Here is a 23,582-nt window from a genome sequence, read left to right as displayed (position 1 = left end):
TAATTGTACTATTCTTTAAACTTTTTTTGGATATAAACCATATTTTTTTGAGTTTGGGTGGGGCGGGATGCTGTTGAGGCAAGACCAGGAGCAAACGCTGTGAGGGGCAGTTACAAAAGTAGCGATATTTGGAAGAGAGGAAAACCTCTCAAAATGACAACTCCGGCCCTTCCCGGGACCCTTCCCTATAGGCGGTTCTAGTCACGGGGCGCTGTGCTCCGCCCACAGCTCCCAGAATCCCGCGCGCGCGGCCGGCAGTTCGGCAGTTTCTCTGTGGCGCGGCCGGCGCGGCCATGGAGGATGATCCTCCTCCGGTGGAGGACCGGCGACGGCTGCAGGAGGAGCTGAGCGAGTTCGTGGAGAACTGCTGTCGGACTCTGGAGGAGGTGACGGTGTCCTTGGGCTGGAGCCTGGATCGGCTGGACCCTGGGGAGGAGGAGGCGGCAGAGGTAAGGGGTTTGGGCGCGCGGGGTTCCTTTGGGGGCCTTCAGCCTGCAGTCTTCTCTGGCTGTGGAGGAATTCGCGCGGGGAGCCGCGGAGGGAAGGTAATGGGAGCACCCCCGCCCCCCCCTCCCCCCATACACCTTGTCTGCAGAGCCATGGTGAGCGCCTGGGACCCGGCTTGGAACGCCCATGACGCCTCCGGGTCCCGGGATGGGGCGCGCAAGGCTACCTCCCGGAGCGCTCGGCACCCACCTCTTGTGCCTCACACCTGCCTCGGAACTTCGAGTTTAAAGAAAATGTGAAAATGCTGTGGGCGAGGGGGTAATGGTAGATCTGATGTTTATTTAGAAAGTGAATGGGTCTCAGAATGCTAACAGGTATTGGTTTGCTTTGTCATCTGTCACTTGGATTCCGCAGTTGCCTCAGGTTCGGTGTCAGGAGAGCTTGGGAGTTCAGTTCACCTTTGTTTGCCTAAAAATCGTGCACTTCTGACTGAGGACAGCACCGACCCTAGAATTATTAAACGAACACCACTAAGAGATGGTGACTGCCAGATTTCCAAAATATTAGAATTGTTTTGAAAAAAAAAAAAAGTAGGTTAGTCTATTAGAGTGACCAATTCTGACTTTTTTTTAATAGGGTGAGAGAAAGGGAAATGTTCCAATGTGAGATAATTCATGATCTCTAAATTCTTTCTGGGTTTACTATGCTGTAATAATTTCTCTTGGGTTTAAATTACATAACTGATTCCCCAGAGGCATTTAAAAGTGAAGTACAGCATAGGGAATATAGTCAATAATATTGTAACAACTCTGTAGAGTGCCAAGTGAGTACTAGACTAATCAGGGAGACAACTTCGTAAATTATATAAATGTCTGACCAGTCTTCTGTACACCTGAAACTGATACCAAATAATATTGAATGTCAACACTAATTGAAAAATGAAAATTAAAAAAACTAAAGAAGTGTATTTGATTTATATACAGACTGTTCATATTTATTGTATTAACAGTATAGTAGAATTAAAAAAAACTATTTTTTTGTTTAGAGGTATATTTGAAGCTGTGAATTTCATTGAGTGAAGTATACAAAGTGCTATATTTAAGTGTTAATACAGGAACACTTAAGTTCAAGCCTTTCCATACCAGTGTTTACTCAGCATTGTAGTAAATTTGGATTTATTGTGTTAACAACTCTGTATATTCCACTTACTATACATTACCTCATTTAATACTCATCTTTACCCTATGAGTAAGTACTGTTAAGCCACATTTTGCAGATGAGGCAAACCCAGAGAGGTACGAATTTGTCCAAGGACACACTGCTAATGGCAGTAAGGATTTGAACTTGGGCGTTCTGGCTCCTGAGAATCTGTGTGCTTAATTGCTATGCTGTTTCTCTAAAACTTGTTTGTAAAATTCCCAAATTCCGACTGTCGGCTATGGGTATACATCTTATTTCTGCAAAACCAATATCTAATATTCAGGAAAGTGACTGGCTTAAAAAAAATCCTGGTAAGTGACATCTATAACTCCTGGACTAGGTGCAGTCCAGATAATTAATGAATCTATACTTTTTTGTTAGAGTATTTTAATACTGAAGTTGAGTGAACAGCAGTCTCAGTTCCTGTCCTCATAAAGCTTACTGTCTGGTGGTAGTGAGGATGAAAACAGAAATCAGCCATAAAATTATAATATGACAAAGTCTGTGAAGAGTGGGTTAGAATTGCTGTAGTACAGGTTATTGTGGGCTGTGGTGGGACAGCAGAGACTTCTTGGATAAAGTGAATTCTAAGCTGATAATAAAAGTGAGCTGAATTTAGCTAGGTGAAGCACAGAGGAAGGAAACATCAACAGCATATGTAGAATTCCAGAGACAAGGACATGACCAGATCAGTAAACCTATAGTTAAGGACAGCTAGAGCATAGGATGTGGAGAAGGAGGGGAATGATAGTAGTTAGGGGCCAGATCTTAGAGGTCTCTTTGTCAGCCATTTAAAATAATCTATATACATATTTTTTAATGAGGGCAGTGGGGGAGGCATGGATGTATTTTAAGCTGGGCATATCCTAAATATATTTTCCTTTTAATTAAGTAATTGCTTACATTTATTGAACACTTGCTATGTATCAGGTCCTATTTGAATTGCTTTAGATATATAAATGCACGTATAACTTATTTAATCTTCACGATAGCTTTATGAGAGAGATCCTGCTATTGTATCCATTTCATAGATGAGGAAACTGAGGCAAATAAAGGTTTAGTACCTTGACCAAGTTCACACAGTCAGTAAGTAAGTGGCAGACCTGGGAACACACTAGCTGCAGTGTAGAGAATGGAACGGACAGCAAGACTGGAAGCAGAGCAAGCAGTTTGGCAATGTCTGTTGTAATCTAGGAGAGAGATGATAATATCTTGAATTGAAGAATTGGTAGTGGGGATGGCTTATGTGGAGAAATTTGAGTTATTTAGTAATAAAAAGGATAGGTGATTGATTAGATGTGGATGATGTGGGAGAAGAGGCAGTTTCCTGCGTAAGACCTTTCACTGAAATAAGAAAACACAAGATGAACAGGTTTGCGGGTCAGGAGACCATGAATGTAATTAATTATTTTTAGTCATTTTGAAATTTTAGTGTCTTTAGTGTAAGGTATTCAAGACAGAAACAAGGTCTAAAGATCTAGATTTTGGGAGTCATCACTATGTAGTGAAAATTGAAGCCATGAAAATTGAAGTCTATATCAAATGGCAAAATACCACTGGTTAGACATACATGAAACACCAGCATTTAAAGGGGGACATGTAGTGGTATACATACACAGTGGAATATTATTCAGTAGTAAAAAAGAATGAAAATTTTGCCATTTGCGACAATATAGATGGACCTAGAGGGTATTATGCTAAGTGGAGTAAGACAGAAAAAGACAAATACTGTATGATTTCACTTATATGTGGAATCCAAAAAATAAATAAACAGAAGTAGCCATAGATACAGACAATAAGCTAATGGTTGCCAAAGGGGTGGGGTTTGAGTGTTTGGAATGTAAATAAAAGAAAATATATGTGTAACACAGGTGTATAAAGTGCCTTTGGGAAAAAAAATGACAAAGGGGGACAGGTAGAACAAAGACAGATCTTTAGAGGAGACCAAGTAGAAGGAGCCAGAGAGGTAGAAAGAACAGGATGATGGAAATGGACAATCGTATTATGATATTCTAAGCATTCAAATATTATTAAGACTGTGACATATGCTTTGGCTATAGTAGCAAGAAGGTTGTTAGTGACCTACTGACTGATGGGTGAGGCTGTTGAGGCCATGAGTGTGAATCAGTCTTTCAGAGTTGGGCTTTGAAGGGGTGGAGAGAAGGCAGAGGCTATAAGGGGAAGGGAGATTGAGGGAGGTTGTTGTTGTTGTTTTTTTTTTAATATGCACATATACTCAAACGGGGTTGGGAGAGGCATGTAGAAGAGGACATAACTAGATAATACCACTTAAGTATAAACATTTAATTATTTAAATTTTTAAATATTGTGTACCTTGTTCCTTTGCTTCTGTTTGATTTTTATAGGATGAAGTTGTGATATGCCCTTATGACTCCAATCATCACATGCCTAAATCATCTTTAGCGAAGCACATGGTATCATGTAGATTGAGGAAACTGGGCTACACCAAAGAAGAAGAGGTACCATATATTTATTATGTATATGTCATATAATTTATGCATTAATAAATTTACAATATCTGGAAGATACAGTGTAAGGTTTTCTGACATAATAGCCATTTATGGGATGGAATGGTACTTGCCTAATGTCACACATTATTGCAAAAATATTTAAATGATACTACTCTATTGTTGGTTTATGCCTAATCTTAAAATAGTTAATCATCTGATACTTAAAAACACTAAGCTTTTTTTCTTTACTATTTAGGATAAAATGTATGATTCTGAATTTTTCTATGAGAATGCGAGGATACCTTCAGTTACTTTAAGTAAGTATTAACTTAATAGATTATAATTTTAAAATATCTTACTGTAGATATATTTGTATAGGTATTGATAATTCATTTTGAATTATCAAAAGAATGGACTTTTTACTTATGATTAAGGAAATCTTGTACCTTAGGAGAATATAGGATTAATTAATGTACAGTGAAACTAGTTTTTGTAATCTGATATTTAGAGACCAAGCTTATATTAATAGGCAATGAAACCTTGCTTTGTACAGTAGGATGCTTCTTGATTATAACGAAAACCTGGTCACACAACACAGTTTGAAGATAGGACTGAGGATGGAAATGTGTTCCAAGAGATTAAAATCTTAGGCTCTGAAATTAGATTGCCTTGTTTTAGCTCCTGGTTTTGTCACTAATGTGTGACTTTCAGCAAAGTAATTATAATTAACTGTTTCTTTTTTTTTTTTTGCCTAAATTTCTTCATAAAATGGGTATGATGGTAATAGTTCCTATGTGAGGATTAAATGATATGATATATGTAGTATTCTAGAATAGTGCCTGACACTTAGCAATGATTCAAGAAATTTGATATTTTTGGTTGCTAAAATTTGTAGTGGCTATTGCTGCATGCCTGAATATGTTTTCTGAACCACTTGATCCCTGGTTACTTACTGGGATCTAGTCAGATCTGAAAGAATTCTGCATTCGGATTACCTAGGCACTGATGTGGGTTTTTCCTCTAAGATTCTTGAAGGTTTGTTTATGTGCTCAAAGAGCTTGGATTGGAAATCAGTTAGTAATTTAATTGTGGACACTGATAATTCATATTGTGTTTATGGATTTTTTTTTTTTTTGACAGATAAAGACTCACAATTCCAGATAATTAAACAAGCTAGAACCACAGTTGGCAAAGATGGTGATTGTTATAATCAAAGTAAGTGGCATCATAGTTTGAGCTAATTAATGAATCAAACTGTTTTTCTCCCACAAAAAAACATGTTACTAACTTTTAAGAAACTTGTGAAAACAATTACATGGGAAAGGTTAAGTTTTAATTTAATTAGAATGCCATGCCTGGTTTCAACTTCATTTGTTAGATATTTTCTGCTCAAATATACCAGAGTCCTCAATAGCGCATTATCTTAGTTAGGGCTTTGTGCTTTGGAATGACCTAGTAGGTGGGATTGCCTTGTAATAATAATTTTTAAAATTATTGTTTAGTAAATAAATCTCAGTGAGTACAACTATCTTACCCCAAGATTTCTTCTCTTGAGAATTAGCCCATTGTTAAATGTAAGAATGTCGAAATGCAGTATAAGGCTAAAAGAGATCAGTCTCCACAGCTGCCCCCCTGAATAAAGCACAAACACAAAAGTTTTACATTCAGTTTCAGAGGGTTTGTGAATCCCTTCATGCCCAGGTTTGGAGCTGGGTTAGGAGTGTCTGACTTGGAATTACTTCAGCAGAGACTAGGTTAGAATTTTTAAGCATGAGCTTTTAGGAAATTAAAAGAAAACTTAATCTATCAAAAACAGAAGTAAACGAATAAATAGAGTTAGATTTCTGACTCTAGATATAACATCTAGCCTAAAAATGACTGTCTCCTTCTATAAGGATTTCTGAGTTGTCTTTCAAATCTTCTAACAGTTGCTTTCTCTGGACATCTTACCTTTTTCCCCCCTCACTCTTCTTTCGAGTTGAATTATATTCACCAGCCCATTGTTATGATTTGTTTTTTACCTTGTTGATGTTCAGGGTCTTAACCCATTGTTCTCAGCCAATATCTGGGTTTGATTTCTCCCTAAGTTGCACTGTGGCTTCAGAAGGACGAAGTCTCTTATCCTTAGTGTACATTATGTTGGTTCCTTACTATAACCAGAATCACATTTCTTGTATTCCTGTTTTGGTGCTCCCATTTTTATGTACTTTTGTGCTAAATTCCAGGTTTTTTTCTTTGAGGGAGACATTTGATCCTCATCTTTTTTGAAGAGATTGCTGAGCTATGATCAATCAAGCCTTGTTTTGGCCCCTATTATTGGTTCTACCCATTTCCCCTGTTTAGTTAATGAACCAATTAAAAAGGAGAGAATTATGTTCTTTGGAAGGGTTAATTGTTAAAGGACTTTATTTGACCTTAACTAGTTAGATAGATTTACTGGATTTATTTCAGAGTTGAAAGAGAACTTGGATATCATCTCGTCCAGTGTCTGCTTTTTACAGATAAGGGAAAAAAATATGTCTGATAGAGATAATAAAGTTCTGGTGTATTTGTTCTAAAGGCCCTCAATACTTTTAAATTTTAAGAGAGATCCTTTTTTTCAAAGCTCTTTTATATATTTCTTTATGCCTCACAACAGACTTGTGATAGATTGGACAAGTATTTTCTCCTCCATAGTTAATAAAGAAATAGAGGCATACAAGTGAATTAAATTAACACTCCTTTGCTAGATAATAGCAAAGCTGGGTTGAGAACCAAGTTCTGAATTTTGGCACAAACTCTGAACTGAGTTATTCTGCTTTCTGTCAGAAACTCCACATTTAGTGAAATTTGTGGATTCTAGGTGTTGCTCAAATATATTCATTATTATGTCTATCATGATTAAGTAGAACATCACAAACTTCAATTCTCTATACTGTAACTGTTAATACCGTTCATTGTTTATTCTACTTTATGTGAGACTATTTTAAAGAAATAAACTACTGCTTCACCTTTTACAAATGACAACTTTTCTGAGTTTTCGCTTCTTTATCTGTAATACAAAACTATGTTGTGGTGTGGTTTATAGCAATAGAGATATGAATGCTACGCTAGCCTTAACTAGTAATTGGTAGCTGCTATTGTCTAAGCAGTTTAATTTCTAAGCAAATTAATGTATAGGAAGCAATATTAAGATAATGAAATGGGGGAGAATTTTTTTATATATATGAGTAATATTCTAGACATTAGAAAATGTTCTAAGCTTTTTATTTATATAATTGAGTAATAAGGCAGATTTGGACATTGAGTTTAGTTCTTTACAAAAGAATACTTTCAACAGTTAAGAGGAACTTTTATTTGATTTTGAATCTTTGCACTAGCTTAAATTAAGATTTAATTGTTAAGAATAACTTTTTATATGATCTATAACCTTTTTAGAGCTTTTTCAAAAATCTTGTATAAAGTTCTGCAATTTCTTAAAGATTATTTTTTGTGACTCACTTATATCTTAGGCATATTAAAATATTTTACCCCGGGACCTCTTTAATATTGTTTTATTGATGTATTTACTTTGGAGGAAGATGACTAACATGAACAAGTTTACATTTCCCCATTTAATTAATATTTTGTTATTTACTAAATTATAAGTTTTTTAATGAGGTTATATTTATGTTTTTATTTCATCAGTCTTAAATCTAAACTCAAGGTACTGAATTCTTAATCCATTAATTTTGTGAAAGCTTAAACAACCGTTAGATCTACTTATGTTCATATATAATTACTTTGGTTAATTTTATAACCTAGATATTAATTCCACTCATAAACAATCATTTTATATTGAGTGGTTCATCTTTTTCCTTCCGTATTAAAGATTAGAGTTGCTATACTTTTATGATGTATACAGTAGACCTTTGAACAACGTGGGTTTGAACTGTGCAGATCCACATATACAAAGATTTTTAAAATTAAATACAGTTGGCCTTCTGTATCCATAGGTTTCACATCCATGGATTTTGGTATCCCAGGAGGATACCAAAACAGAATTTTCAAACCACTGTTGGGAATCCAGGGATGTGGAGGGCTGACTGCGTGCATTGTTCTACACCATTTTATATAAGGGACTTGAGCATCTGTGGATTTTGGTATCCGTGGAGGATCCTAGAACCAATCCCCTATGGATACCAAGGGCTGACTGTAGCTAAGTTTTTAGGGAGTCAAAAGTTATACAAGGATTTTCAACTGCATGGGGAAGTTGGTGTTCATACCCCTAACCCCTGTATTGTTTAAGGGTCAACTGTATTTGAGTCATGGCCACAATTTGAAGATCAGTTTACTAAAGAATCCTAAAGAGACTGGATTACAGTGGTTCTAGAGCTAATCTGTTCCTACTACTTGTGAGAATTTGGCAAGTCATTTTGCTTCTGTGGGTTTTAATTTCTTTATCTTTAATGTTAGGAAATTGATGCAATGTGAATTCTCCCTAAAATTCTGAATTCGTATTTTGGAAACAATGCCTCTTGTTAATATTTAGTGTTGTTTCTCATATGGTTTAGGTGCTCTATGATGGTAAGAGTGACTTAACAAGGAGGAATGAGAATTAAGAGTTATTAAAAAGGAGATTAAGAGTTTCAGTTTGGGGTGATGAAAAGTTATGGAGGTGAATAGAAGAGATGGTTGCACAACAATGCGATTGTGCTAATGCCAATGAACTATACACTTAAAGTGGTTAAAATGGCCAATTTTATGTTATGTATATTTTATCACAATTAAAAAAAAACTACTATACAAAAAAGTAGAAAGAAGATCTCAGAATCAGTGTGATTACAGCCCATTCACATGTACCTCTAAATCATATAGAAACTTGCATTTGAAAATTTACATTTTATTGAAATGTAAATGTGTTTAAGTGTGTTTACCCATTTTTTTTGTCACAAATATCTGTGTTCTGAATGATTTGAATACAGTTTGTTGTTTAACTTTTCCTGTACTTTTTCTTTTTCAGTAATTGGGGTGAGTATAAAGAGGAATTAGGAACCTGAATGTACTCCTTATTTAAAGATATGCAGTATCCTTTTTGCAAATGATATCCTTTTAAAAGTATCACTCAAATTTCTAAACTTTATCTTAATCACTGTCACAATAATACAGTCTTGATTTGGAATTTTAGTTGAATTTCAAGGAATTTAAGTATCAGTCTTCACCATACAGAAATTTAAGATGAATAAAGAAAATTCCAAAATATTTTAAGGAGGAAATTATATTTCTTTGTTTAAAAATGACAGGCAAAGGTTTATGTGGAGCTTATAATACAGTCATGTACTGCATAATGATGTTTTGTCTACAACAGACAGCATATAATATACAATAATGATCTGTAAGATTATAATGGATTATAAGCAGAAGTTTGTGATGGTGAAAGAAAAGGCGGGACCCAGCTAAGATGTGGAATTTATTGCTAGCTCTGGGTGGTTTAAATAGACAAGGAGGCTCAGCTTGTTGTCTGTCTGCCTTGTGCCTTGCCCCTTGCTGGGGCCTGGAGTTGGTAAAGGAGTTAAGAGAGTGGATGGAGAAAAGGAGAGCCCAGGAGCTCCCCCCACAGCCCATGCCTGCCCCTTCACAAACATGTACATGCACACACACTTCTGCACACAAACTCATTTCCCTCCATTTCTTTTACCTCTTTTTTCCTCCCAGTTCCATTCCTCCCTCTCCTCTTTCTCTCATTCTCTCTCCTCCTTCCCCCTTTTATTTCTTGTCTCAAGCTTTATCTGTTTCTTTTTGATCTCTGCTTCTGTTCCCCCTTTTTCTCCCTTTCTCTTCTCTTTCTCCCTTCTTTGCTCCCTCCTTCTTATGTCTGCTCTGCCTCCTATCATGCCTTCCTCCACAGTCCTTCCCCTGCCCCACTAACCCATATGCTGCCCCCCTCACTTTATCTTTTATACTGTATCTTCACTGTACATTTTCCAGGGTTAGGTATGTTTAGATATGCAAATACATAATTGTGTTACCTGTATCTTCACTGTACATTTTCCAGGGTTAGGTATGTTTAGATATGCAAATACATAATTGTGTTACAGTTGCCTGTAGTATTCAGTATAATAACATGCTGTACAGGCATGTAGCCTAGGAGCAATAGGCTGTACCATATAGCCTAGGTGTGTAGTAGGCTATATCATCTAGGTTTGTGTGAGTGCACTCTGTGATATTCACACAGTGATGAAATTGCCTAACAACGCATTTCTCAGAACATATCTCCATTATTAAGTGGCGCATGACTGTACAATGTTTTCTAATCTTTGTATTTCTCTCCCAGACTTTTATAGCCTATATTCAAAGGAATTAAGTTTATCAAAGCTAACTCATTTTTATATTATTTTAAATTAAATGTTTTAAGATCTGGCTGCATAAAAGGTCTTTTCCTAGTGTCCACCAGAATTAGGGTAAAATTGATTGACTTGAAAGGGAACCCTTCTTCCCCACTAATTCAAAACCTGTCAACTAGTACAAATGGCCATGTATTGTTATCCATAGCTATTAAACCACAGACTCAGATTCAATGTAGTTATTCTCTTAATTTATAGACAAATGTAAAGTCATCTCTTTTTTTGTACTGTAATACTTAGTTCATGGTATGGTTTTGTTTGAAAAAAAATTTTTTTAGGCCTTCTTAGGAAGTCAACAAGGTTAGACTTTATCAAATATAAGTATCTGGGAAGAGCCACTGGTTTTACATTGTTCTGTGAATCAGAGTTATTACTTTAGAGTAACCTAGCAAATATTAAAGCTTTCCTTTAGTAGCTAATGTTCTTTATTTGCATTAGTGAATAATGAAGTATGGGACTATCATTTTAAATTGCTTTATTTACAGTTACAATAATTTTTTATTTCTTTGAGAAAATTTGAATCTCAAAACAAAATTTTTCTTCAATGTTTAATACATCATATCAAGGTATTGTATTTACTTTTTTTCATTAACGAGCAGATTTTAGAAAGTTCTGTAACCATTGTGGGGGCACCACTGTTAACTTTTTTCAATTAATTTGGTTAAGCCAATATGCTTCCTCTTGAGAAAATTAAAACAAGTTTAGTCTTAATCTGTCTTTCTCTGTTCTGAGGAAGTGTGGAATTTCTGCTACTTAATTGTTTTTTGGTCCCTAGCTCTAAGTCATTGCACAAATGGGATATATTTTGAATATGGAACAGTTAACTTGATATCTCGGATGAAAAAGACACATTTTCTGTATTTTTCATATTTCCATAATTCATTTTCAAAGGGACTATAATGTTTATATTTATTAAAAGTTTTTCCCTTAGCTTTTATGGGAAAAAGCATATAAATGAGAAGTTAATATCTACTTTTAGAATGTGGGTAGCCTTTTAAAAATTGTTACCCAAAAGATTTTCTTAGAAGCAAATTGTCTCATGGTTATTACTACTAAGCATGCCTTCATGGGATCTCTCTTAACACTGTTGGAGAGAATAGAAAACGTCCACAGTACATCCTTTATGTGGGTATAGCATTCAGGATAGACTCATTGTTTATCATTTATCATATAGATTGATACTTTATATATTTAGGGATTATTGTGAAAAAATTATGTTAATATTGTATTACAGCACATATTTAAAGATAAATAGTAGAATTTTAAGTCCACAGTGCTTCATGTATTGTTTATTCTTGTGATTTTATTTTTACTTTAGGGATTTATTCTTCATTGCCTGTTGAAGTTCCTCTGAATCACAAACGATTTATTTGTGATCTAACCCAAGCTGATCGTCTTGCCCTTTATGATTTTGTAATTGAGGAGACAAAGAAAAAGCGCTCTGATTCTCAGATTATTGAAAATGACAGTGATCTCTTTGTAGACTTGGCTGCAAAAGTCAATCAAGGTTAGAGATGAATATCTTAGTTTTTTATTTCTTAACCGTCATTCTGTTCTTTGAGTGTTAAGATGAGTTGGAATAGGATAGTTTTGTATCACCTGCTATTCATATATATATTAAGGTGTTTACTTAGTACATGAAATTTTGCTCTCTAATTTTTCATTAAGCATAGCTTCCTCCTGTAAGAATGTTACTTAACAGCTGTGCTGTTACTTGAATCTATGTACCTAAACACTCTTATGTTCAACTGATGACTAGAGAAAAGAAATGATAACGTAGCACATTTATAAAACATAGAATTTTTATAATATTTTTGTGTGCTACACTGAAACATGTTGAAATATAGGATGATTGTGATCTTCCTGCTAATTTATAAGAATTTAAAAGCTTCTAAGCATATAATAATTTTATTTTATTTATTAGATAATAGTCGAAAGAGTCCAAAATCTTACCTTGAAATCCTGGCAGAAGTGAGGGATTATAAAAGAAGACGCCAGTCCTATAGAGCTAAGAATGTTCACATAACCAAGAAATCATATACTGAGGTAAGTTTTACATAATCTTGTAGAGCTTTGCCGAGAACAGAAATTTCCCTTAGGTAGTTTTCTGAGTCTGTTCTATGGAATTCCACAGTTCCTCAGAGATTGTATCTTCAAGGTGGCCATATCTGATTTTGTATTTGCTCCATCACTGTCAGACCCACCCTTTACCAGACAAAGGCTTTTCAGGGTACAAAAACCTTACATAAAGAGTGTATAATCTTTAAAAAATACCTCCTTTTGAAAAAGTGGTAAGAGCGTGGATTTTGGCTTTAAACAGAGCCGGGCTTAAGTTTTGTCTATGCTGTTTATCATTGGCTATTTGACTTGGGCAAGCTATTTGAGCTTTTTAAGATTCAGCTTTTTTCATTTTATAATAATACAGACTGCAGGGGTGTTAAGATAACTGAGATTATGCATGTAGACACAAATTACTCAATAAATAGCTATCTTTTTTTTGGGACAGAAATTTTAGTGTGCTTTTATGTACTCTACTAAATATTTAGATTTAAGAAATACCATGGTATAAATTATTTATGTACTATAAATTAAAATATTATAAAATCATATAATTAATTACATTAATCTCTTGATATATATCTAGATTTATTTTCAGATGTCATTCAGTGGATAGAGTTAATGAATTTTTTGGTATATGAATTTCTTCATTGAACTCCTAATTATTCCCACGTTATTCCTCACTTCTCTCTATGATTTCAAAGACTTTTCATAATCTGGCCTCGTAGAATGTATTGGAAGAGTTCCTTCCTCTTCAGTTTTTTAAAAGAGTTTGAGAAAGATAGTTATTAAATCTCTGAATGCTGGGAAGAATTCACCTGTTAAACCACATGGTCCTGGACTTTTATTTCTTGAGAGGTTTTTGATTACTTACTCAATCTCCTTACTAGTAATTGGTCTATTCAGGTTTTCTTTTTCATTATTCAGTCTTGGAAGATTGTATGCTAGGAGTTTATCCATTTCCTTTAAGTTGTCCAATTTGTTGGTATATAATTGTTCATAGTAGTTTCTTATGATCCTTTGTATTTCTGTGATATCACTTGTAATCTTTTATTTCGTGTTTTATTTATTTGAGCCCTTCTGTTTTTCTTGGGTAGTCTAGCTAAAGGTTTGTTGATTTTATTTTTTCAAAGAACCAACCCTTAATTTCATTGATCTTTCCTATTGTTTTAGTCTTTATTTCATCGGTTTCTTCTCTGATCTTTATTATTTCCTTTCTTCTACTAATTTTGGCCTTGTTCTTCTTTTTCTAGTTTCTTTAGGTGTAAAGTTAGTTGTTTATTTGAGATTTTTCTTGTTTCTTGAGGTGGGCCTGTATTGCTGTGAACTTCCCTCTTAGAAATGCTTTTGCTTCATTCCATAGATTTTGATATGTCATATTTCTGTTTTTGTTTGTCTCTAGGTATTTTTCTGTTTTTGTTTGTCTCTAGGTATTTTTTTTTTATTTCTCCTTTGATTTCTTTGTTAATCCATTGGTTGTTCAGTAGCATGTTGTTTAATATCCACATTTTTGGGGTTTTCCACTTTCTTATGATTGATTTCTAAGTTCATACCATTGTGGTTAGAAAAGATGCTTGATGTGATTTCAGTCTTCTTGAGTTTATTGAGACTTGTTTTGTGGCCTAACATGTGCTCTGACCTGGAGAATGTTCTGTGTGCACTTGAGAAGAATGTGTATTCTGCTTTTGGATGGAATGTTCTCTATATATATATCTTTATGTCTATCTGGGCTAATGTGTCATTTAAGGCCAATGGTTTCTTACTGATTTCTTTGTCCAGGTGATCTATCCATTGCTAAAAGTTGAGTGTGTAAGTCCCCTACTATTTTATTGCTTTTAATTTTTCCCTTTAAGTCTGTTAATATTTGCATTGTGTATTTCGGTGCTCCTATGTTGGGTGCATATATATTTATAAATGTAATATCCTCTTGCTGGATTGACCCCTTTAGCATTATGTAGTACCCTTCTTTGTCATATTACAGTCTTTGTTTTAAAGTCTGTTTGTCTGATATTTTTATAGCAACACCAGCTTTCTTTTCATTTCTATTTACAGAGATTATCTTTTTCCATTCTTCCACATTCAGTCTGTGTGTGTGTCCTTTTGAAGTGACTTTTTTATAGGCAACATATAGATGGGTCTTGTTGTTTTATTCATTCAGCCACTCTGTATCTTTTGATTGCTGAATTTAGTCTATTTACATTTAAAGTAATCATTGATAAGTATGCACTTATTGCCATTTTGTTAATTGTTTTTGTAGTAGATGATCTGTGGTGTACAAAAGTGCAGTCTTCTCTTGCCACCAGAGTCAGGCGCTCAAGGTGCTTCCCTTATGTGGGCTGTGTCTACCCACAGCCTGTGGCAAGGCCAGCTGCGGTGTGAGATGAGTGGGTCGTGGGGCGCTCATCTAGCCTGGCTGTGGTGCAGCTGTTGTGCGGGAGGTATGGGGCACGGTTTCCTTGTCTGTCTTATTGTGTGCCTACTGCATGGGTTGGACAGGGTGTGGGTGCTTGCCTGGCTGGTTGCAGCACGGGATGGGCAGATCACTCTACTGGTGCCGGCAGGCCAGAGGAAGGGCACCAAAAATGGCATATACCAGCTTCATCACTAGCAAGTTAGAATGAGGTTGCAAAAATGGTGCTAGCTAGTGCTTATGTTCCTGGGGAAAATCCTAGTGAGCAACTGCTTTAAGTTTAGTAAGTAGATCTCCCTCACTTGTGGTCTAGGCCTTTTCAAACTGGTGCTTTTGTGCTAGATTTCAGGGTGAGTGGGTATGTACACACGCCCTTTAAGAACAAGTTGTCCATTCCCTACAGTTCTTTGTTTTAGCAGACTTAATCTCTATTGATTTTTAAAACCAGACACTTTGGGGCTTATCTTTCCTGTGCTGGATCCAAGAATTGGGGTGCCTAATGTGGGGCATGATTCCTTCACTCTTCGAAGGAGAGTTTCTTATTTTTGAATCCCTTCTGGTTGTGGGTCACCACACCTGCGGTGAGGTCTCAGATGAGCCCGTGTCTCTGCATTTCCTACCCGTCTCAATGCATCTCTTTTATCTTTTGTTGTGGAGGCACTGTTCATCAAGCTCTCAGATCCTTTTCAGAGGAAAATTGTTCCATCTGTAGCTGTTTATTTGTTGTATCCATAGGAGGAGGTGAGTTCAGGGTTTTCCTATGCCTCCATCATGAACAGGAATATCACTGTTGGAAATCTTGATATACACTGTTTTCATGAAGTGCTAGTTGACTCTAAGCCATCCAGTGGCTTGTCGCATTTATGCTCTGTACCACATGGCTTAGCACTTAATTTTATGCTGTTCTTTTTATAATTACAGTATCTACTTTAGACATCTCTCTCAGTAGAGGTCTGGGACCATGTCATACTACCTTAGTGATTCTTATAGTCCCTCAAATACTTGGTTGTACAATACCTCATTTGTTTATTCTGTAGTCTCATAACCTTATGATCAAATTTAAGTGTTGCTGTTAGTGTTCTTTACAATTTTATGGTTAACTATTTATTATGGAAATATTTAAACATGTACTGAAGTGGATGGAATAGTCTAATAAACTTGTATGTTCATTACGTATGATGTGTGATGTATGACCCATCACCCAGCCTCAACAATTATCAACATACAACCTCCTGGTTTTATTTATATCCCCACTCACTATCTATCTCCCCTGTCCTAACACTTGGTAATTTTAGAAACAGATCCCAAATAATCTTTCATCTGTAAATTACTTCAGTGTTTACAGATCTTTTAGTGATTTATATCTCTGGTCAGGGCTTTTTGAACATTTTATCAATTCCTAACTTCATTTATATCTTATATAATTTTTCTTTGCTCTGAACTATAACCTGAACTTTGACAAATTTCAGTAAATTTATTACATAGTATACTTATGCAATAAATAAAAGTAAGTATACTTACTTACTTTTAAGATAAGTGCACACAGACCCCACCCTTAAGGAGCTTATTGTAGTTAATAAGTGAAAAAGACCTTTCAAAATACAGATTGTAGTAAGTGCTAAAATAAAGTGAGATCAAAGTATGTGGGAAGAAGGAGCAATTTTTTAAAAAGGTAAGATTGGTATAGCCTTCATAGAGAAAATCATATTTGAGAGAAGGGGAGAAGCAGAGATAGGGGTAAGAGAATGTCTTTATTGAATTTTTCATATTTGATGGACTTGTGCTAGGTTGGCCCTGTGGAAACCGCATCCAGTGACATTTGGCTTCATGGAGCTCCAATAGAACTACTAGTCAGGGAGTCATTGAGGGCTACTCCAGAGGTGTTAGAGCTGGGATTGGAATTCAGGTGTGTGTGACTGTTACCACTCCCTGGGTTAGACCTTGACCTGTCTTAGATTTTCCACAAGAGAATATAGTGGAGGAGGGGAAATGGTGGATGAAGATTTTCCAGGTGAAAGGACTAGTGTTCCTAAAAATAAATAAAAGTACAGGAGTTTTCCAGAGACCCGTTAGTAATCCAGGGTGGCTAGAACTTGGGGCTTTTAAAGAACTATCAAGTGGGAGATAAGGCTAGCTTCTACTTTGTGATGTAGTAAAATTGTGGAAGGCTTCACAGGCTCTGTTACAGGGTTTGGACATTGTTCCATTTTACTTTAGGAGCTGTTGAAAATTTCTTTAAGATGAGGAGAAACGCAGTCAGACCTGAACCTATAGTATGTGTCTCTGAGATTGCCCTTTGTTTCCTGTACCTTTCTTCTTAAAACTTTCCTAATTAGGCGTGAGGGAACCATCTGTAAGCTTCATCTAAATAGTGACCAGCCCTGTGCTTGGTGATGCCATAGAATAAACAGGAAAGAAAAAACCTTTAAATGGTTCTTAGGTAATTAATTGATAGTCTCATTGGGAAAGTATCTGTGAATTGACTATAATGTTTCATGTTTTGTCTGTCATTTAACTTAGTTATACGGTTTTTTTTTTAAAGTTTTATTTGTAAATAATTCAAATATATAAATAAATTGCAAAACTATAAAAATAGTACAAAGAGCTCCTGTCTATCCTTTATACAGATCACTTGTACTATCTTTATCTGTACATTTTTTACTCTCAGTTTCTATCTGTACATAAATTTTTTTTCTGAACTATTTAAGGGTTGTAGACATGATTCTTTGTCCTTAAATACTTAGTATGTATTTCCTAAGAATAGGGTTATTTTCTTACATAGTCATAGTATAGTTATCAACTTTAGCTGATTTAACATTAATATATTTTCATCTACCATCCGTATTTCAATTCGACTGTTATCTCTTTTGTTTTCTAAACACATCCCATAGTCCATTGTATCATAGCTCTTAATAAATATTTGATTGTCAGTGGTGATTTTTTCCCCCCTAGCTTATAGTCTTAATTTTTTGAACAGCTTTCTTATCTGAAATTCTGTGCTTAACTCTCCTAAGGTGATTCGGGATGTGATAAATGTGCACATGGAAGAACTCAGTAATCATTGGCAAGAGGAGCAGGAAAAAGCAGAGGATGATGGTGAAAAGTATGTCGTTTTTATCGGTGAAAATATTCTCTTTTTAATCTGTTACCTGTAATCATTTAAATTTTAGCATTTCTAAGGCCATTAGTAGCACACTATTACTCATCAGAATGCTTTTCATTTGTCATTGCTCAGGATTATTATACCAGAGTTGTAAAAGATGTTATAAAAGCTATGTTTCTTTGATTGCCTTCTTGTATGGAATGTAAGATTATATATATTTACTTAGACGTTATCTGTCATTGGTCTGATATAGAATATTGGACTTTAGTCTGGCCTATATGGGAGACCAGTGGTTAAAAGTAACATTAATATTCTTTTCTGGGTTTCAGGAATGAAGAAAGGCGATCAGCTTCAGTAGATTCACGGCAGTCAGGTGGAAGCTATTTGGATGCTGAGTGTTCACGACATAGAAGGGGTCGGAGTAGGAGCCCACATAAACGAAAAAGAAATAAAGATAAAGATAAAAACTGGGACTCGAGAAGAAGGAAGGAGAGGTAAGTCTAACACTGTGTTATCTAACATTGAATTGTTTACTTTTGAAAAATAGTTCCTTCTGTTATAGACCATGGTGAAAAAATAGATTGTAGCAATAAATTAAGGTAAGGCGGATAAATAATTGATGAACATTCTTAACAGTCATCTTGTTTCAGTTCAAATAATCACAGCTCTGGTGACAATTCTCTATATATCTGATTGGATATGGGTTTCCTTTTTTATTACTTGTTTTCTAATCAAGGCATTTGAAAGTAATGTCTAGGTAGAAAGATAACTGTTAAAAAAGCGTTTGCCTTTTGCTCCCGCCTTCCTTCCTCTCTTCCACTATTCCTCTCTCTTTTTGTTGTTGTCTTTTTCTTTTGCTAATTCCTCAGATAGAGGATGTATAATGTCAGAAAGGAGATCCAAACTTTAATATCAATTTTGCCCTTGTTAATATCCCTGATAAAATTTTGATATCTGAGAAATATGAACTCATACTAAAGTAATGAATTTAAATCAGTTGAAGTCTATTTCTGTATTCCAGCTGCTTACTGGGCATCTACCTGGTTCATCAGGTCTATAACTGAACTTTCTTTTTCTCAATCTGCTCCTCTTTCCTCAGCATTTCCTATCCTGGTTAGTGGATGACCATCATCTGTTTATCTAAGTCAGAAATCAAGGAGTCATGTTAGATATTCCTTTTTTATTCCTTACCATCTGGTCTTAATTGCTGTCAGTTCTGCCTGAAAATACCTCATACACACCTCTGTGATTATTGCTGTCCATGTGGAAAATAATGGTCGTTTTCCTAATTATTCTATTTGTAAGCTTGTCCCTTATGAGTTCATCCCTATGCTATTGCCAGAGTGAATTTTCACCTCTTAAAACTCTTCATTGGCAAAATTCACATTGCTTAGAATGGCTCTCAAGACCTCCAGGGTTAGGGCCTCTGCCTACCTATCCTTATATTATGCTCTAGCTAGCTCAAATTACAGTTTCTCATTCATACCGTGCCACATTTGTGCCTTTCCACGTCATGTTCTGCTGCCTGTTTTTTAAAAGCCTGCTTATTAAACTCCTCATCCTTTAAGACCTAGCTTAGTCATTCCCACAAAGCTTTTTTTCACTCATTCAAACAGAGCTTATTTTTTCCATTTTGTTACCAGTCTACCTGGCACATACTTTTTATTGAACTTAATTATTACTCTCCCTACTAGACCGTGAGCTCTTTGAGGGCAGTCAATGTATTATTTGGTATTATCTGCACAGTGTTTGTCTAACAATAGGCTCTCAAATGATATCTTGTTCTTTCTAGGTCCCCTAGTGGTCAGGAATAAATAAGGTTTATTAGTTTAATAATTTTGCTCATACTGTCATGCAGTTCATATTTTTAAAGCTAGCTATGATTTAGTTCTCCTATAAAAATGAAATGTTTGCTTAGTAATTCCTTTTGCTTCATATAATGAATGATATAATTATATACAAGTTAATTCTTGATTAGCTATCAGAAATTGTGCTCTTCTACTTTCTAGTTTGTTAGTGCTTTTTTAACTTAATTTTTGACATCTGATCAATTTCTATTTACTTAACTACAGTAGTCTCAAAATCTAAACATGGATAATTTTTTTAGAGAGGATAATTTTTTTAGCAGGAAGTAGTTTTGAATAGGCTAATCTTTGCTATTCCCCCCTGAGATGGAATGAATTATGGGGCATTGAGATAGGAGCCAGGATAAGGGTGTCAGAAAGTTTCTATGACTTTAGTATTTTCTTTGAAATAAATTCTCTGGTTATCAACTAGGTACGTTTATTCAAAGTTAATTTTAAAGCAGAACTCAAAAGTACAGTTTTAAAAAATCGATTTTGTTTATTCCTTAATTTTAATGATGCATTTTCCATATTTACTCTTAAAAAATCACAGTTCAGTTGTAAATGCATGGTTTAACTTGTTCTGGTTTATATCTGATATAAGTATGTTATCGATGAATTATTTTAAAGCTTTTGTATTAAAATTTAAAATGTCCATCATTTATGATAGTTTCTTCTTTACCCTTTTCATTTCAGGGATGGGGAAAGACATCATAGTCATAAAAGAAGAAAACAAAAAGTATAAGTAAAGTGTTTTTGCATGATTTAATTATGCTGATGCAATGATAACCAATATGCTCATATTTTCATTATAATTGCTTTGAGTAGGAGATGTGTTTATATGACCTATCTAGTACTCAGATCATTATTTTTCAGTGTTTGTCTCAAACCATGAATACACAAATATTCCCTATAACTTTGTCTTCCTTATATTTTAATAGATGATTGCTTCCTATTACTGATTTTGTTTCATTCTTTTCTGATAATTTATGTATCAGAAAAAGTTTTAAAGTCAGTACTTAAATTATACAAATAATACATGAATACATTCTCATTGTAAAAAATTAAACCTTACAGATAAGGCTAAAGTGCCTTTGGAACACCATCTGTAATCCCTGTGGCCACTATTGTTTACCACGACACTGGTGAATTGTAATGGGGAAAAACAACCTAAATATCAGTCAGGAGGGGAAAGGCCTGGCTAAATAAAATACACTATAGTCATAAAATAAATTGCTATATTGGATTTAAAAGATACTAACTTTTAACATGGGTAGATCTCAGAAACATAATGCTAAGTGAAAGTAGCAAGTTACAGAAAGATATGTTCAAGTTATACCTTTGTACAAAATAATACTGTATGTTTTCAGTGGTTGTGTATGTATGTAAACATATGTTTAAAGGTCAGAAGAACCCATACCAACTCACAACAGTGATTATTTGGAGGAGACAGTATAGATGGAGAGTTTAAGGGGTAGAAACCAGGTTTGAGAGGCTGGCCAAAGGAAACTTTAGCTTTATCCATACTACATTAATTTTTTAAAAATAAGATATTCATCTTTTACTTGTTAATTAAAAATACTTTTTTTTTTGGTAAATGAACTCTTAAAAATATACTATCATTTTGTTTTCTGTAAATGAATTTTATTGAGGTACTGTTTACATAAAATAACATGTGCCCATTTTAAGTGTACATTTCATTGAGTTTTGACAAACTATGTAACTATCACCTCAGTCAAGATAGAGAATATTTCCTTTGCCTACTAAGGTTCCCTTATATTCTTTTCCACAATCAATCATTTTTTCTGTCCCCAGCGGTAGGCAGCCACAGATCTGCTTTTTGTTACTGTTGATGAAATATGTCTTTTCTAGAATTCATATAAATGAAATACTACAATATACACTCTGCCTTCTTCTACTCCACATATTTTTGAGATTGATTCATGTTGTGTGTCAGTAGTCTATTCCCTTTTGTTGCTAGTAGTGTATTCTGTTGTTCAATAGATCATTCACTGAAATTTTAGCATTAAATATTAAGCACTCATGTCTGAATATCTTGAAATGTAGTTTAAAAATTACAAAATGGCTTCCAAATAGAAATGAAACCTTATTTCATTATGTAACTGATGATAGAAAAGTTGACTGAATTTAGAAAAGATTGGCTGTTATCCTTCAGATATAGAAAACGGCACTTATAAGTTGGAAATCGACAGGTCACTTGTCAATATGAAGTCCTATTACTGCCATTGTGCTTAATTTCTAAATATATAAAATTCAAATTTAAAAATCTTAAAAATAAGGACTTTGGAGTTGCCATAATGTTGAGCTATATGAAATTATTGCTTTTGAATTATCAGCAATTTCTATAGTATAACTTAATTTATAATTTTGTTTTTCATTATGATTTTAATGATTCTACTAACTGGGAGAAACTAAAGGGTAAAATTAAAAGGCAGACTGGGTATTAGTAAAAGAAACAACTGAAAAAAGTCGGGTAGTGGGATTGGGGGAAAATGGAATAGTATGAAAAAAGATGATCTAAAATGTAACTAGAGTTCTTTAAAGTCCAAAATTTTTAGTATCAACTACTGCAAACTGTCCAATAAAATGTAGAATTAGATGGTAAGAGGTATTTGTTTGATCTTTGAATGTATTAATTTTCCATGCTTATCTATGTGTGTTTTGGACCCTTTCACTGGATTATGAGTTTCTTCATCAATATAACCCCCATGCCTAGCATATAATAGTTGTTAATTTATTATTTAAATTTTGACAAAAGCATTTGCAAACCCATCACCTAACATCTATTTTTTATTCATAAAGTGTGATATTAATAAACTGCTGTCCATTTTACACATTCATCAAGTCTTAGCTCAGATGAAATCTTCTCACCCAAATATCTGATCTGACTGTAAATTTTTCCTTTCAAACTCTTTCAAAAGCACTTGTAGTTAATATTTATTGAGTACCTATTGTGTGACAGACTCTGTTTTGACCTCTTTTTGATTGTAAAATATACAAAAAAAATTACCATTTTACCATTTTTAAATGTATAGTTCAGTGGCATTAAGTACATTCACATTGTTGTACAACCATCATCACTGTCTATCTCCAGAATGTTTTCATCATCTCAAACTGAAACTCTGTACTCATTAAAGAACTACTTTCCATTTACTCCTCCTAGCCCCTGGTAACCACCATTCTACATTCTGTCTATGAATTTTACTAATTTAGGTACCTCATATAAATGAAATTACAGAATATTCTTTTGTGCCTGACTTATTTCCCTTACCATAGTGTTTTCAAGATGCATCCATATTGTAGCATTTGTCAGAATTTTTTTTAAAGCTAAATAATATTCCATTGTATATATATACCACCTGTTGTGTCTCTGTTGCTCTGTGGATGAACACGTGTTGTTTCCACCTTTTGGCTATTGTGAATAATGCTGCTTTGAACATGGGTGTAAGAAAACTGAATCTCTGCTTTCAGTTCTTGTGAGTGCATACCTAGAAGGGTAACTGCTGAGTCATAAGATAACTTTAATTTTTTGAGAAATCGCCATACTGTTTTCCACAGTGTTTGTATATTTTACATTACTATCATCAATGCACTGGGGATCCAACTTCTCTACATCCTTGGCAACAGTTGTTTTTTTTCCTGTTTTTTTTTTTTTTTTTTTAAGAT

At 34.6% G+C, this 23,582-nt stretch overlaps 1 protein-coding gene across 1 annotated transcript; it reads left to right on the top strand.

Annotated features, from left to right (window-relative positions):
- The first annotated feature begins 250 nt into the window (after nucleotides 1-250).
- Nucleotides 251-23,374, top strand: SNRNP48 (small nuclear ribonucleoprotein U11/U12 subunit 48). The gene is made up of 9 exons (XM_006909284.3): nucleotides 251-449; nucleotides 4,014-4,127; nucleotides 4,375-4,435; nucleotides 5,259-5,333; nucleotides 11,799-11,987; nucleotides 12,405-12,526; nucleotides 17,963-18,051; nucleotides 18,381-18,545; nucleotides 20,592-23,374. The coding sequence occupies exons 1-9, from the start codon at nucleotides 294-296 to the stop codon at nucleotides 20,638-20,640; spliced, it is 1,020 nt and encodes a 339-aa protein (XP_006909346.1). The 5' UTR covers nucleotides 251-293; the 3' UTR covers nucleotides 20,641-23,374.
- Nucleotides 23,375-23,582: the final 208 nt, after the last annotated feature.

Source organism: Pteropus alecto, unplaced genomic scaffold (genome assembly GCF_000325575.1).
Source record: "Pteropus alecto unplaced genomic scaffold, ASM32557v1 scaffold121, whole genome shotgun sequence".
NCBI lineage: Eukaryota > Metazoa > Chordata > Mammalia > Chiroptera > Pteropodidae > Pteropus > Pteropus alecto.
Note: the sequence above shows the minus strand (reverse complement) of the source record. Positions and strands in the feature narration are given on the sequence as shown.